A 15,553-nucleotide genomic window follows, 5' to 3' on the forward strand; every position below is an offset into this window, starting at 1 on the left:
CCGTCCAGGCATTGACTTCCATCTGACATGACAGATAGTCACTCTCTGCCACTGAAATAGGGCAGAGGAACACCTGAAGTATGCAAGAATAAACATTCTTCTGTTACTGTTTGATTGTGTTCCCACCAATGTCTGTTTTGATTTTCCTAATAAGTCTTCTGTGGACTCAATAAATGCCTTGCAACAACATATATATGAAGTCAATAACTGTACTTTTATCATGAGTTTGTCACTTCTAAAAGATAATGGTTTTCTGATAAAACAGTTCTAACCATCAGTAAAATCAGTTCAGTTCAGTCTCTCAGTCATGTCTGACTCTTTGTGACCCCATGGACTGCAGCACACCAGGCTTCCCTGTCCATCACCAGCTCTTGGAGCTTGCTCAAACTCACGTCCATCAACTTGGTGATGCCATATCGTCCCCTTCTTCTCCCGCCTTCAGTCTTTCCCAGCATCAGGGTTTTTTTTTCCAGTGAGTCAATTCTTTGCATCACGTGGCCAGGGTATTGGAGTTTCAGCTTCAGCATCAGTCCTTCCAATGAATATTCAGGACTGATTTCCTTTATGATTGACTGGTTTGATTTCGTTGCTGTCCAAGGGAATCTCAAGAGTCTTCTGCAACACCACAGTTCAAAAGCATTAGTTCTTCAGCACTCAGCTTTGTTTATGGTCCAACTCTCACATACATACCTGACTACTGGAAAAACCATAGTTTTGACTAGATGGACCTTTGTTGGCAAAGTAATGTCTCTGCTTTTTAATAAGCTGTCTAGGTTGGTCATAGCTTTTCTTCCAAGGAGCAAGCATCTTTTAATTTCATGGCTGTAGTCACCATCTACAGTATTTTGGAGCACCCCAAAATAAAGTCTGTCACTGTTTCCATTGTTTGCCCATCTGCCATGAAGTGATGGGACCAGATGCCATGATCTTAGTTTTTTAAATGTTGAGTTTTAACCCAGCTTTTGCACTCTGCTCTTTCACTTTCATCAAGAGGCTCTTTAGTTCTTCTTTGCTTTCTACCATAAGGGTGGTGTCATCTGTGTATTTGAGGTTATTGATATTTCTTCCAGCAATCTTGATTCCAGCTTGTGCTTCTTCCAGCCGGTGTTTCTCATGATGTACTCTGCATATAAGTTAAATAAACATGGTGATAGTATACAGCCTTGATGTATTCCTTTGCCAATGTATTCAGTAGAAAATATGATAAGGATACTAGTTTGTCATTTTAATGAAAATTGCAGGTATAGAAGTAAATTTAGGTGTGGTATTTGGCTAGAAAATAAAATGACAAATTGACTTAGTTATGTAGATCCCAAGGAATGCAGTGAGTGTGTATGTGTATGTATGATGAAATTTGTTATGTGAAAGTAAATGAAAGATGCATTATAATAACTTGATTTTGTGAAAATTGCAGAAACTTCTTTATTTAATGAATTGTGTCAGATTCATTAATGTCAGATTATCTCAATCTGCTGGTCCAGTGAATCTTAATATTATGTGTATGAAAAAATCGACAATTTACATAATGCATAGTAACTAGGTGATCTTTTCCTTAAAGCATAATACTTCTGAGGTTGGTGGGGACAACATTCTTTCTATTTGAGACTCCCTAATCATATTAGGAAGCCACCTCTTTAATCTCCAGTATTATTTCTTCCTTTTTTTTTTTAAGTTTAAAACCATTATATTGTGAAAAAATAGACATAACATAAATTTACAGTTTTAACCATTTTTAAATGTACAATTCAGTTGTATTAAGTACATTCACATTGCTGTGCAGCCGTCGTCACTATCCATCCCCAGAATGGCCTCATCATCCAAATTGTAGCATCTGTTTTTATCTTATTTTCCTTCCAGTTTTGTATATGTAATTGACATAGAGCACTGTGTAAGGGATACAGGGTAATGATTTGACTTATATACATCATAAAATGATTACCACAGTAAATTTAGTGAACATCTCTCATCTTACACAGATACAAAATAAAAGGAAAAGAACAAATTTTTTTTTTCTTCTGATGAGAAACTCCCAGGATCCAATCTCTTAACTTTCATATACAATATAGAATGGTTAATTATCTTTATCATATTGTCCATTACATCCCTGGTACTTACTTATAACTGGAAATTTGTACTTTCCCATCTTCCTTCGTCCTCAATTCTGGTAACCATGGATCTGATCTCTTTTTCTGTGAGTTTGTTTGGGAAGTATAAAGTACTGGCAAGTATAAAGACTATAAACTATTTCTGTTCCTGGTGCAGAGTATAGTGATTTGATGCTTCTCTACATTTCAGTATGATCACCATGGTAAGTTTAGTTATCGTCTGTCATGCAAGACATTAGTTAATATCTGTCATGCAAGATATTACAGTATTACTGACCATATTTCCCATGCTGTACATTTCATACCTGTGACTGATTTATTTTGTAACTTAGAGTTTATATGCTTTAATATCTCTCACCTATTTCCTGCCCCCCCTCACCGCCCTCCACCCCCAAAACCATCTGTTTGTTCCTGTGTCTATGACTATGCTTGTTTTGTAAGTTTGTTCATTTGTTTTTTAGATTCCACATGTAAGTGAAAGTATACAGAATTTGTCTTTGTCTTGTTTTACTTAGCATAGTACCCTCTAGGCTCATCCATTTTGTCACAGGTGACAAGATTTCAGTATCAACACTGATTCAGTCTTGGGATATTATATTGTCCGTATATTCTAAGTTATCCATTTTATTGGCATTTAAATTGTTCATGGTAATCTCTTATCATTTGTTTTTCCATGGTGTTAAGTGTAACGTCTCCACTTCCATTTCTAATCTTTTTTTTAATTTGAGCCCTCTTTTTTTCTTGATGAGACTTGCTGAAGTTTTATCAATATTTTTTTATCTTTTAAAAGAACCAGCTTGTATTTTAATTGATTTTTAAAATCATTTTTAGTCTCTATTTTATTTAGTTCTATTTTCTTTATGATTTCTTTTCAGCTAATTTTTGATTTTTGTTTTTCTTTCTCTAGTTCCTTTAGGTGTAAGATTAGGTTGTTTATTTGAGATTTTTCCTGAGATAGGTTTGTATTGCTATAAACTTACGTCTTAGAACTGCTTTTCCTGCAACTATAAATTATCGATCATTGTGTTTTTTGATTTCATGTGTGTCCAGATATTTTTTACTTTGGGGTTTTTTCAGTGACCCATTAGTTGTTTAGTTCTATATATTTGTGCAGTTTTTTCTATATATTTGTGGGTTTTTTGGACAGTTTTTTCCCTTGTAGTTGATTCCTGGTCTCAGCATGAAGTTTCTTGATCTGATTTCAGTCTTCTTAAATTCATGGAGTCTTGTCTACCATGAAACAACCACTTGTTATATGGTTTGTGAATGTTCCACGTGCACTTGAAAAGAAGTGTATTCTGATGCTTTTGGATGTAATATTCTATATATGTTAAAACCATTTGGTTTAAGGCCAGTGTTTCCTTATAAATTTTCTTTCTGAATGATATGGTCATTGATGTAGGTGGAGTGTTTAAGTCCCCTACTGTTATTGTCCATTTCTTTTTTGTTTGTTTGTTAATATTTACTTTATGCATTTAGATGTATCTGTTGAGTGCATTTATATTTACAATTGTTATAACTTCTTGGATTGATCTCTTTATTAGGTAATGTTCTACTTTGTCTTTTGTTAAAGACAGTGGTTTAAAGTCTGTTTTGTCTGATATGAGTCTACTACTTAGGTTTTTTTAATAAATTTCTCTGTGTGGAATACCTTTGTCCATCCATTCACTTTCAGTCATGTTTTCCTTTAGATCTTGATTGAGTCTCTTGAGCAGCATATACAAGGTCTTGTTTTTGTTTCCATTGAGCTACTCTGTGTCTTTTGATTATAGCACTCTATGTCTATATACGTTTAAAGTAATTGTTGATAGGTATGTATTCATTGACATTTTTGAAATTGTTTTCAGGTTTATTTTGTAGTCTTGTTTTTGTTATTCTTGTTTTCTTCTTTGGCTCTCTTTCCTTGTGATTTGAGAACTTTAGTATTATGTTTAGATTCCTTTCAGTTTTTTTGTGTTTGTGTCTGTTATAGATTTTTTAGTTTGTGCTTTCGATAGCAATCTGTCTATGGCTGTTTTAAGTTGATGTGATGTCCTCTTTAGTTTGAATGTATTTTAACAGTCCTGCATTTTTATTCCCCTTCTATGTTAAATGTTTTTGATATCATATTCTAGATCATTTGATTTTTATATTTCTCAGCTGCTTATTCTGTCTGTGGACGATATTACTAATTCTATCTTTTAATCTTTCTACTGGCTTTATTAGTGGTTGGTCTGCCACCTTTACAGTGTATTTGCTTTTACCAGTGAGATTTTTCCTTCCCTAACTTTCATATTTTTAGGTGAGGCTTTCTGTTTTTTGGTTAGAGAAGTCCATTTTCGTTTCTTGTGGAGCTAGTTTCATGGTACTGAACCTTTTAGCTTTTGCTTGTCTGGAAAACTTTTTATCTTTCTGCAGACCTGAATGATAGCTTTGCTGAGTAGAGTATTTTTGGTTGTAGATTTTTTTTTTTCCTTTCATCATTTTAAATGTATCATGACATTTCCTTCTGTTTTGCAAGATTTCTACTGAAAAGTCAGCTTATGATCTTATGTACATTCCCATGTATGTAACTATTTACTTTTCTCTTGCTGCTCTTGGTTCTCTGTCTTTAATTTTAGCATTATAATTACACTGTTTTTTGGTGTGGTCCACTTGGGTAGATTCTGTTTGGGGCTCCTCTCTGTGCCTCCTGAACCTGGATGATGGTTTCCCTTCCCAGGTTAGGAAAGTTTTCAGCCATCTTGTCTTCTAATATGTTCTCTGCAGCTCACTTCTTCTTTTTGAACTCCCATAATGCAAATGTTAGTGTGCCTGATGTTGTCTCAAAAGTATCTTAAACTGTCCTCATTTTTTAAATTCTTTCTCTTCAGCTTGAGTGATTTCTACTACTGTCTCTCATCTTGCTGTTCCAGTCCTCTATATCATCTTAATCTACTGTTGATGCCTTCCAGTATGTTTTTTATTTCACTTAATTGCAGTCTTCAGCTCTGTTTCATTCTTCTTTGTATTTTCTAACTCTTTTTGAAACTTCTCACTGTGTTTTGCCATTCTTCTCCCAAGTTCTTTGAGCATTTTTGTGATTGTTATGTTAAACTCTTTACTGGGTGGATTCCTTAGCTCCACTTCCCTTAGTTCTTCTGGTGTTTTATCTTCCTCCTTTGTTTGAAACATATTCCTCTGTCTCCTCATTTTGCCTAACTCACTGTTTTTATTTCTATTTATTTGGTAGGTTGGTTACATTTCTTGATCTTGTTGGAGTGGTCTTTTGTAGGAAAGGTTCTGTGCCTCCCAGCAGCTCACTACTCTGGTCACCAGAGCCTTATGTTTCAGGAGTGCCCCCTATGTGGCCTCATAGGCCCTTCTGATATGGCGGGCTGATTGCTATGAGTGGTCTAGTTGGCACTGATGGTCCCTGTTCCAGTTGATTGCTAGGCTTGGCCTTTGTGGATGCTGACTGCCGCTGGTGGAGGCCCAGGTTATGAGGTGGCTGTACCCTGGGCTTACAAGGCGAGTGCTGGTCCACTGGTGGGCAGAGCTGGGTAGATCCTGATGTGGCTGGCTGAAGGGTTTTCACAGATGGTGTCAGCCCACAGATCTGCAGCTTTGGGGCCAAGGGCATCCAGTGGCTGATGCCTGCCCATTGGTGGGTCAGGCCAGGTCCTGGAGTAAGTGCCTGCCCTCTGGTGGGTGCAGCTGGGTCTTGGGTTCTCTGGTGATAGGACTGGGTCCATGGTAGGCTGGGGGAATCAAGGTACCTGGTGGTCTCTGTCAGCCTGCTGTTGGGTGAAGCTGTGTCCCTGCAGTTAGCTGCTTGGCCTGTGGGTCCCTGGGACTGTAACACACTATAACAGGTGGGCAGGGCTGGGTCCTGGCACTAATAAGCTAGAGGTAGGACCCCGTAATGTTTCTTGCCAGCATTAGCATTCCTCCTGGTAGAGGGAGCTCTAAAATATGGTTGCCACTGAGTCCCGATTGCCTGGTTCTCTCTGGGAGGCTCTCCAAGATGAGCATGTGTGCCTGCCCAAGACAGTTTAAAATGACTGCTTCTGCCCTGTGTTTTGGAGCATGCAAATTTTGTGTGAGTCCTTTAACAATGGAGTCTCTGTTTCCTACAGCCCTCAGGTCCCTTGAAAGTTACCCCTCAGCCTTCAAAGCTAAACATTCTTGGCTCTCATCTTCCTATTGCAGGGCTCTCTGGATTGAGGAGTCCAGTGTGGGGCTTGGACCCCTTGCTTCCTGGGGAGAACCTCTGGAGTTGTGATTATTCTTGTGTTGGTGGGTAGTTTACCTGAGGGTGTGGGTCTGGACTGCACCATGTCCCCACCTCTCCTGCTCGTCTCATTATAGTTCCTTCTTTTATCTTTAGTTGTGGAAGATTGTTTCTACTAGTCTTCGGGTTCTCATGGTAGCTGCTTTGTAAATAGTTGAAATTTTGTTGTGCTCACAGAAAAAGGTAAACTCAGGATTTTCCTACTTATCTTCTCTATCCCACTGTAGCCACCAATGTTATTTTTTTAATGCTTTGAAGATAAGTAATATATATTAATCTTCAGATAAATTTTGTTTTTAAACTTTGGTAATTTACAGTAGAGACAGCCTGTAATTAATTGACTATGACAAATTGATTTGGTTAAAGTAGAAAAAAACCAGTTTCAGCAGGATTGGTTTGTTTCTTTTTAAATTATAAATTCTGTGTTCGCCATTTGCCTTTTGACCACTGATAACTTTAAGTCTTGTGCATTTTAATTAGTAAATTTGCTTATTTCAAAGTAACAAAAGACATTTTCACAAGAACTGGCCACTTATATTGGAGAAGGAATTGGTAACCCACTCCAGTATTCTTGCCTAGAGAATCCTGTGGACAGAGGAGCCTGGTGGGCTTGTGTCCATAGGGTCGCACAGAGTCAGACATGACTGAATCGACTTTGCATGCATGCATTGGAGAAGGAAATGGCAGCCCACTCCAGTATTCTTGCCTGGAGAATCCCTGGGACAGAGGAGCCTGGTGGGCTGCTGTCTGTGGGGTCGTACAGAATCGGACACAACTGTTTTTCAGAAGTGACTTAGCAGCAGCAGCAACAGACCACTTGTATATGAAATTAAGTAAAGTCTAAAATTTAGATGTTTAACAATAAGAGCCATTGAATATTTTGACTATATTCTCTTCTGTTCTAGAAAATGGAAGTGTCCAAGTTGGAGAATTGTTACCTTGTAAGATTTGTGGAAGAACGTTCTTTCCAGTGGCATTGGTGAGTTTCCTTTGGCATTTGATAGAGCTTTAGTGGTTTAATACTTCAGAACAGCGGCAAGAGATGTAAAGAGATACTGGCTAATGTTCTTTGCTCAAGAGTACCAGTTCCATCTGTTCGTTCTTGCAGAATACTTTCTTTGCTTCAGAGATTGATTGGTTTTTTAAATTCCTCTGTTAGGGTATTAAAGTATTCCTTCCCTTGTGTGGCTGTTGATGAAACCAAAACAAAATACTCTTAGAAATACTCTTAAAAATAATGTATTTAAAGAAGGAGAAGGATATGATGTTTTGGATTTGCTTTAAACCTCAGGAAAAAAAGCTGGGGCTTGAGATCAATGAAATAAGATTGTTTAAATGTTGGTAGTTTTTGAGGCAGGGGATCAGTAAATGGAGCTAATTATACTATTTTATCAGTTCTTACGTATGTTTGAAATATTCCAAAGGAAAAGTATTTTAATTAAAACTTCCTAAAATACATTATGCATTCGTTAGAATGCAAATACATTTGTATGCAAATAGAAATAGAAGCACATCTTATGTTAATATAAAATATCTAGCTAAATAGAGAATAAGAAAAAATCAGTATATCATATATTCTGTTTAACTTTGAGTATAAATAGGTATTTATGAATATTTTCATTTAGAATAAAGATTTTTCTTTGAGTATGGCTCTGCTGTTTAGAGTTCTGTCACATTTTATTTTATATCCTTACTGTTTCCAGTTTTTCTTTAAAGCAGTGAGAAGGAATTAATCATCCAAAATGGCCATCTGACTACAGACTTCTCTTAAATATTAACAGCTCTTTAATCCTTTCTTGCGCATACTTAGTTAAGTCACTTTTTGTTGTCATTGATTCACTGTTTTTCAAACCATTTTCAAAACTTTAAGCTGAGTTTTCACAGGGGGGTATATCTTTTTTGGCTCTCATTTATTTAATATTTAAATAATCACTGTCAGTTTGTATAATATATCACTTTTTGAAGTAGGTGCTACAGTCTTTTGTTATATGCTACTCAGTATGAGGACAGCCATTCCTAGAAAGTTGCCTGTTAACATGCTTTTTTTTTAATATATAAGAAATTTTGTTCTAATAGTTATAATTATTGCATTTGTCAGAATGAAATCTGAAAACAAGTATGTTTTACAAATATGTAAAACAACTGAGTATTGATTTTGTTTGAAAATATTAGAAGCTCTATAACATGGAATCAAATAGTTCTGTTTCCTGTTTTCCTAGATAAAGCTTAATATTTCCAACTTGTTCATTGTTTATCAAAACAGAAAAGAAAAAAGTGCATTTAGAATACTCTGTGTTGTTAGCCAACATGTTTTATTTAGGGGAAGGAGAACTATTATTTATCCAGTTAATTTGAGATCAATTAAGAGAGCTTCCATTGTAATGGCTTTAAATGAGTTGGAAACCGTATTTTTTAAAAATTACACATACAGAAGAACTATAGGAATGGAACACTAGCTAGCACAAGAAAAATCCTTGGTGAGTTCCAGAAAGGGGGTGGAGATGATAGTGGAGGAAAGACAGAACATGACCGCCTTGTCCTGTGCTGTCGTAACAAACTCCTATTATGTGAGCTTGAGGAGAGCAATCCAAACTACTATTGTTATGTTAGCTTTCGTAATCCTATTGCTAAAACATTTTCCATTTACATTCCTTTTTCTAGTATCTATTTTCAGGTATTTAGTAATAAAGATAACTTTTTTGCCCCCACTTAAATAGCTGTGTCTTACATGCATTAGCTTCCATGTTCTTAGCAGTGTGAAAACCAAGAGAATATTAAATAACTGGCAATAAAATTTTGGGAAAATATTTATATTTTCTTGTTGTGAGAAAGATAACTTATAGCATGTTTATATATATATATATATATATATATATTTAGTTAAAGGAAGCAATGTCTTATTTAGGCCTTATTATTATTTATCTTCAGGTTTTAAACTGGTCTCTAATGACAATTAAAATTTTATAGTCTTTTTGTAGAAAAGAAAATGATATGTTGTATTTCTTTATTTGAACAGAAAAAACATGGACCTATTTGCCAGAAAACTGCCACTAAAAAACGGAAGACTTTTGATTCAAGCAGACAAAGAGCTGAAGGAACTGATATTCCAACAGTGAAACCTCTTAAACCTAGGGTAATTCTATGACCTTTTGAATAGTATAAACCTTGCTGCCATGTGTAATGAAAAAAATAATCTGTTATGCTAAGATTGAAGAGTAAGCAGAATTCTGTGTCATGTTCTCAGTTTAGACGTTATCATAAACTTGTTTATTTTGAATTTCAGCAAAAGGGAGACCAAAGTACTGTCCAACTACAGTGAGGTTTTCGTAGCCTTGGAGAGTCAGTTCCTGAGCTATAGGCTGAAAATAATTGAAAAGTCTTCACTGTTCATTGTAACTCATTGTTCATTACTTTGGTGATAGTTTATGTCTCTGTTACTAGTAGTGTAATCCACGTAGTATACAAAAGGAAAGCTGTTAGTTACAAATGCTTTAGCCCAATAAGTATTATCTTGATTGATTTTTATGCATTTGTGATCTTAGTATGCCTTCTGGGGAGAAGTTTTATCCATTGCTCAATTGTCCACAAATTGACCACTGTTAGCTTACTTTCTTCTTTGAAACCAAGCAAGAAATCTCCTGTGCTAGCTAATCTCACCTTAATACCACCTGTCGTGATATTTTATTTGCTAAGAATGAATCACATAAATACTTTAACATATTTTTAGAGAGTCATTTTAGTGCAGTAGTCAAAATTTGAGTGCCTGATTTATATGTTTTTGAAATAAACTGTTTTCAGTCGTAATAGCTTTTCCCAGTGATACCGGAAAGCATTTCCCTCTGGGGCAGTTAATCATACTAGTAAAGTCCTTTGATTGGAGAAGGCAATGGCACCCCACTCCAGTTCTCTTGCCTGGAAAATCCCATGGATGGAGGAGCTTGGTAGGCTGCAGTCCATGGGGTCGCTCAGAGTCAGACACGACTGAGCGACTTCACTTTCACTTTGTACTTGCATGCATTGGAGAAGAAAATGGCAACCCACTCCAGTGTTCTTGCCTGGAGATTCCCAGGGACAGGGGAGCCTGGTGGGCTGCCGTCTATGGGGTCACACAGAGTTGGACACGACTGAAGTGACTTAGCAGTAGCAGCAGCAGTAAAGTCCTTTGATAATAAAAAAGAAGTCAGTTCATCTTTGTTTTTCAGTCTATGAATATTTAAGGGGAGGCTGGAGAAGCTTGGACAAGGTGCATACATTATTTAGTTTTCTGTGGTAACCTGCCAGATATGTGATTATGTTAACTTTAATTAGCCTACGTAAACTAATCAAATCTTTGGAGGCAGTATAAAGTAGTGAGTTTGAAAGCTGGCTCAACAGTCAGACTGCCTGGATTTACCCCTGGCTCCCCTTCTCTGTTGTAATGGGCGAGTTTCTTAATCTATACGTCTGTTCTCTGAAAAATGGTGATAGTAGTTATCTATCTTGTGGAATGATTAAGGGAATTACATTAAGTTTATCCATGGTGATGTCTCAGTAATTTTGTTTTTTTAATTGGAGGACAGTTGCTTTACAGTGTTGTGTTGGTTTCTGCCATACAACAGCATGAATCAGGCATAGTGTGTGTATGTGTGTGTATCTCCCCTCACTCTAGAGCCTCACCTGCCCACAGGGCTGGGCGCCCTGTGTCGTACACGGCTTCCCGCTAGCTCTCTGTGTCACACACGGTAGATAGTTACACACGGCTTCCTGCTAGCTCTCTGTTCACACGTGGTAGATAGTTACACACGGCTTCCTGCTAGCTCTCTGTGTCACACACGGTAGATAGTTATACACGGCTTCCCGCTAGCTCTCTGTGTCACACGTGGTAGATATGTCAGTGCTGCTCTCTCAGTTCATCCCACCCTCTTCTTGCCCTACTGTGTCCACAAGTCTGTTATCTACTCCTGCCCTGCAGGTAGGCTCATCAATAACCATTTTTCTAGATCCCATATGTGTGTTAATATGTGATGTTTGTTTTTCTCTTTCTGACTTCACTCCATGTATAACACCACAGCTTCTTTATCCATTCATCTGTGGATGGACATCCAAGTTATTTCTTTAAAGAGGAGGTTTGTATACTTTAAAAAAATTAATCTTTAAGAAAAAGCCAAGTAAAAACTTACTTTACGATAAGTAGTTTTATTTTCTTGCTTCTTAAAGTGTGGTCCATAGAGCAGTAATAGTAGCACTGTTTTGGAAACTTGATAGAAATGCAGAATCTCAGGTTCCTCCCAGACATACTAAATTAGAATCTGCATTTTAAGAAAATCTTGGAATGAGTCATATGCATATTAATTGGAGAAACAGTGTATAGAAGATTTTAAACATCATAGTATGGGCTTCCCAGGCACAGTGGTAAAGAATCCGCCTGTCAGTGCAATAGATACAGGAGATGTAGGTTCGATCCCTGGTCGGGAAGATTTCCTGGAGGGGTAAGTGGCAACCCACTCCAGTATTTTTGCCTGGAGGATCCCATGAGCACAGCAGCTTGGCATGCAGCAGTCCATGAGGTCAAGAGTCAGTTGGAACTGAGCACACACAGCTGTCACAATGAAGTTCGCAATACAGAAATCATAAGCAGAGTGGAGCAAAGTAAATACAGACTCCCTATTTTTGGAGAAATTCAGGCATATTCCAGGGACTACAAACAAAATATGTCTCTTTCTCCTCTCAGAGTTGCTTTGTCATGTCTGTAGCCATTCCTTCTCCAGGGGATCTTCGCAGCCCAGGGATCAAACCTGGGTCTCCCACATTGTAGGCAGTTTCTTGACTGTCTGAGCCACAAGGATATGTCAGAGCTGCCCAAAGAAACTGAGATCCGGGTAGAAGAGCAGGAAGTTTCTGGGCCGCCCATGGCCTAGAATCGGAGAACCTTACAGTTGAGGGGGTCTCCTCACCCTGAACGGTGACTCCTTAAAGATGAGGGTATATCTGAAAGTACATATCCCTTGTTTATCACAGCAGAGGCAGGAACTGGGGTGAGCTGCAGGAACTTGGAATGAGCTGAAAGTGGAATGAGCCTGTATGAAATTGGACAAAAGCCAGGAGGGAGGAAGTGGGAAGAGGCACCAAAATTTGAAGAGGTCCAGAGCAGAGGCTCTCAGAGAGCACTAATGGAAAAGATAATACCCTTTCTGAAGGTGAGGGGGCCACTTTAAAGTGTCCTGTGTTTGAAGTGATTAGTGTAAGAATTGAGGGAAGTATAGACAGCAGCAGGCCTCCTGGACACATGTTATTTTAGAGAAGCAGAAGAGGAATGTCTGTGTAATCAATTGTGTTGCTTTCATAATGACTAGTTCGAAAGTTGTTTTCTTGTTTTCTGTTTTTTGAAAGAGTTTTTAAAAGATTGGTGCTTTTTCTTCCTTAAATGCCCACATGTATTTAACAGTAAAGACAGGCATCTAGGCCAGGAGTTTCCTTTGTGGTTCTTTTAATAATAGATTCATTAAAAAGAAATAAAAGACTATCATTGTTGTAATGGGATGTAATGTTAATATGCAGAAAGGTTTCATATTTCAACAAACAACTCATTGAAATATAAAAATGATTAAAAGATTCTTATGAAAGAATAGCACAGAATATAAAATATTTAGAAATTAGTGTTAGTCACTCAGCTGTGTCTGGCTCTTTGTGACCCCAAAGATGGGCTTGCCAGGCTCCTCTGTCCATGGAATCCTCCAGGCAAGAATACTAGAGTGGATTGCCGTTTCCTTCTCCAGTTTAGGAATAAACCTTATAGTAATAAAGGTGGAAAACTTTCACAAAGAATACTTTAAAAAACTATTGAAAGACCCAAACAAACATGTCTTCTAATGGAAATATATCACATTCTTAGATAAGTAAATCTCAGCTAAATAGAGATTTTAAATTAAGTTGTATATGAATGTAATGTTTAATTTTTCCAGTTAAAATATAGTTTTAAAAAAAACAAACTGAATCTAAAGCTCAAATGGAAAAATACACATGTAAGAATAACCAGAAAAATTGAAAGAGAAGCAGAATAAAGTAGAGTTAACCTTTGTTGTTTAGTCGCTCAGTTGTGTACAACTCTTTTGCAACCTCATGAACTGTAGCCTGCCAGGCTTCTCTGTCCATGGGATTTCCAGGCAAGAATACTGGAGTGGGTTGCTGTTCCTTCTCCAGGGGATCTTCCTGATCCAGGGATTGAACCCGTGTCTCCTATGGGAGATGGGATCCATCTCAAGTGGGTTCTTTACCACTGAGCCACCAAGGAAGCCCTTGCTGCTAAGTCGCTTCAGTCGTGTCCAACTCTGCGACCCCATAGACGGCAGCCCACCAGGCTCCCCCGTCCCTGGGATTCTCCAGGCAAGAACACTGGAGTGGGTTGCCATTTCCTTCTCCAATGTGTGAAAGTGAAGTCGCCCAGTCATGTCTGACCCTCAGTGACCCCATGGACTACAGCCTTCCAGGCTCCTCCATCCATGGGATTTTCCAGGCAAGAATACTGGAGTAGGGTGCCATTGCCTTCTCCGAAGGAAGTCCTTACTGAATATTAAAATATAAAATCCCAATATTTAAAACACGAGTCTTGACACATGCAGTTGAAACAGTGGAACACAGAGTTCAGAAATAGGCCCAAATGCCAAACAGAATATGATAAAGGTGTTGTCTCAGTTCATTAGGGAGAAAAGTCAGTAATGGATGGTGAGACAGCTGCATAGCTATGTTAGAAAACAAAAAATAAAGTTGAGTCCATATATCACTCCATACATCAGGATAAATTCCAAATGAATAAAAGTTTAAAAATCTTAAAAATGAAACCATGAAAGGGCTAGGTAGAAACATGGGAAATTTTTATTTTACCTTGGTGTGAGGTTGGACCTTGCTGAGTGACTACAGATATGAAGACAGTAAAAGAAAAAGCAAGTTAAACTGCATTTAAATAATAATTCTGCATATCAGAGGACACTTAGACAAGGTTAAAAGAGATATATTATGGGGGAGGGGTGAGGCTAGTCTATAAAAAAAAAATTACTTGAAGTTGTTAAAAACAGAAAAAAGGCCAATAACCCAATAGCTATGTTGACCAGGCTTTATAAACACACCACAGAAAAGGCAATACAAATGATTCTTAATGATATAAAAAGATGTTCATTTTTACTCATTATAGGGAAAAAGCCAGTTAAAAACCACAGAAAGAACTGTTTTTTCACCTCTTTCATCAGTTTAAAAAAAAAACAAAATGTCAGTATCATACATTGTTGGAGAAGCTATGGGAAAATAGGGAAATACATCCTTAGTGGTGGGTTAAATGTTTGTAACACTGACAGAAGGCAGTTTAGCAGTGTCTGACACAATTTATAGTTGTATTTAAAAATTTGCATATAAATACCATTGCCTAAAGTTTCTTTTTAAAATTATAACTTTGGGAAGAAGATCATTTAAGGACTCCTGATAAGAGAACATTTAAAATATTTTCTTGAGTTTTGTTTCACTATATTAAAAACTGTTTTTGAAAACTAGGGGTTTGTTTTGTTTTTTTAATTTGTTTACAGCCTGAACCACCAAAGAAGCCATCTAATTGGAGAAGAAAGCATGAAGAGTTCATTGCCACAATAAGAGCAGCTAAAGGCCTTGGTCAAGTGCTAAAAGAGGGTGGCAAACTTCCCCCACCTCCTCCACCGTCTTATGATCCTGGTATATGGCATATTTTGACAGAAAGTGTTCATATGGGGACAAAATATTGATAGTATTGGTAGAATTCTTATAAATTTTAAGATATTACTAAACTTAATTTATAATAGTTGAACTTGATGAAGCATAATCTTGGTAAGTTTCCTATAAAATAATGGTGACAGTCCAGGCATTTAGGCTTAAAAAGACACAGCAGTATTGAACATAGAAATGCATTATATTTTTATGTCAGTACTTTTATTTAAACTTTTTCTCTCAGTACTTTTGTAAGGCATTTAATATAATTTAAGAATTATTGTAGTAGTGTAGTGTTAGTTGCTTAGTCATGTCCGACTCTTTCTAGCCACATGAACTGGAGCCCACCAGGCTCCTCTGTCCTTTGGATTCTTCAGGCAAGAATACTGGAGTGGGTGGTCATTTCGTATTTAATATAATTTAAAAATTATTGTAGTAACTATTAAATGTTCCAGGAAAACATTTTAATCATGCATACTGTCAGTTGAAA

At 37.1% G+C, this 15,553-nt stretch overlaps 1 protein-coding gene across 1 annotated transcript in view; it reads left to right on the top strand.

Moving 5' to 3' along the window:
- Positions 1 to 15,553, top strand: part of ZC2HC1A (zinc finger C2HC-type containing 1A) — a 47,489-nt gene that overhangs the window by 6,941 nt on the left and 24,995 nt on the right. Inside the window, exons 2-4 of the mRNA XM_052651901.1 lie at positions 7,263 to 7,336; positions 9,374 to 9,490; positions 14,910 to 15,051. Of these exons, the coding sequence (XP_052507861.1) occupies positions 7,263 to 7,336; positions 9,374 to 9,490; positions 14,910 to 15,051 (333 nt within the window). The remainder of the gene's footprint in view (positions 1 to 7,262; positions 7,337 to 9,373; positions 9,491 to 14,909; positions 15,052 to 15,553) is intronic.

The sequence above is a fragment of the Budorcas taxicolor genome, chromosome 14 (assembly GCF_023091745.1).
Source record: "Budorcas taxicolor isolate Tak-1 chromosome 14, Takin1.1, whole genome shotgun sequence".
Classification (NCBI taxonomy): Eukaryota; Metazoa; Chordata; class Mammalia; order Artiodactyla; family Bovidae; genus Budorcas; species Budorcas taxicolor.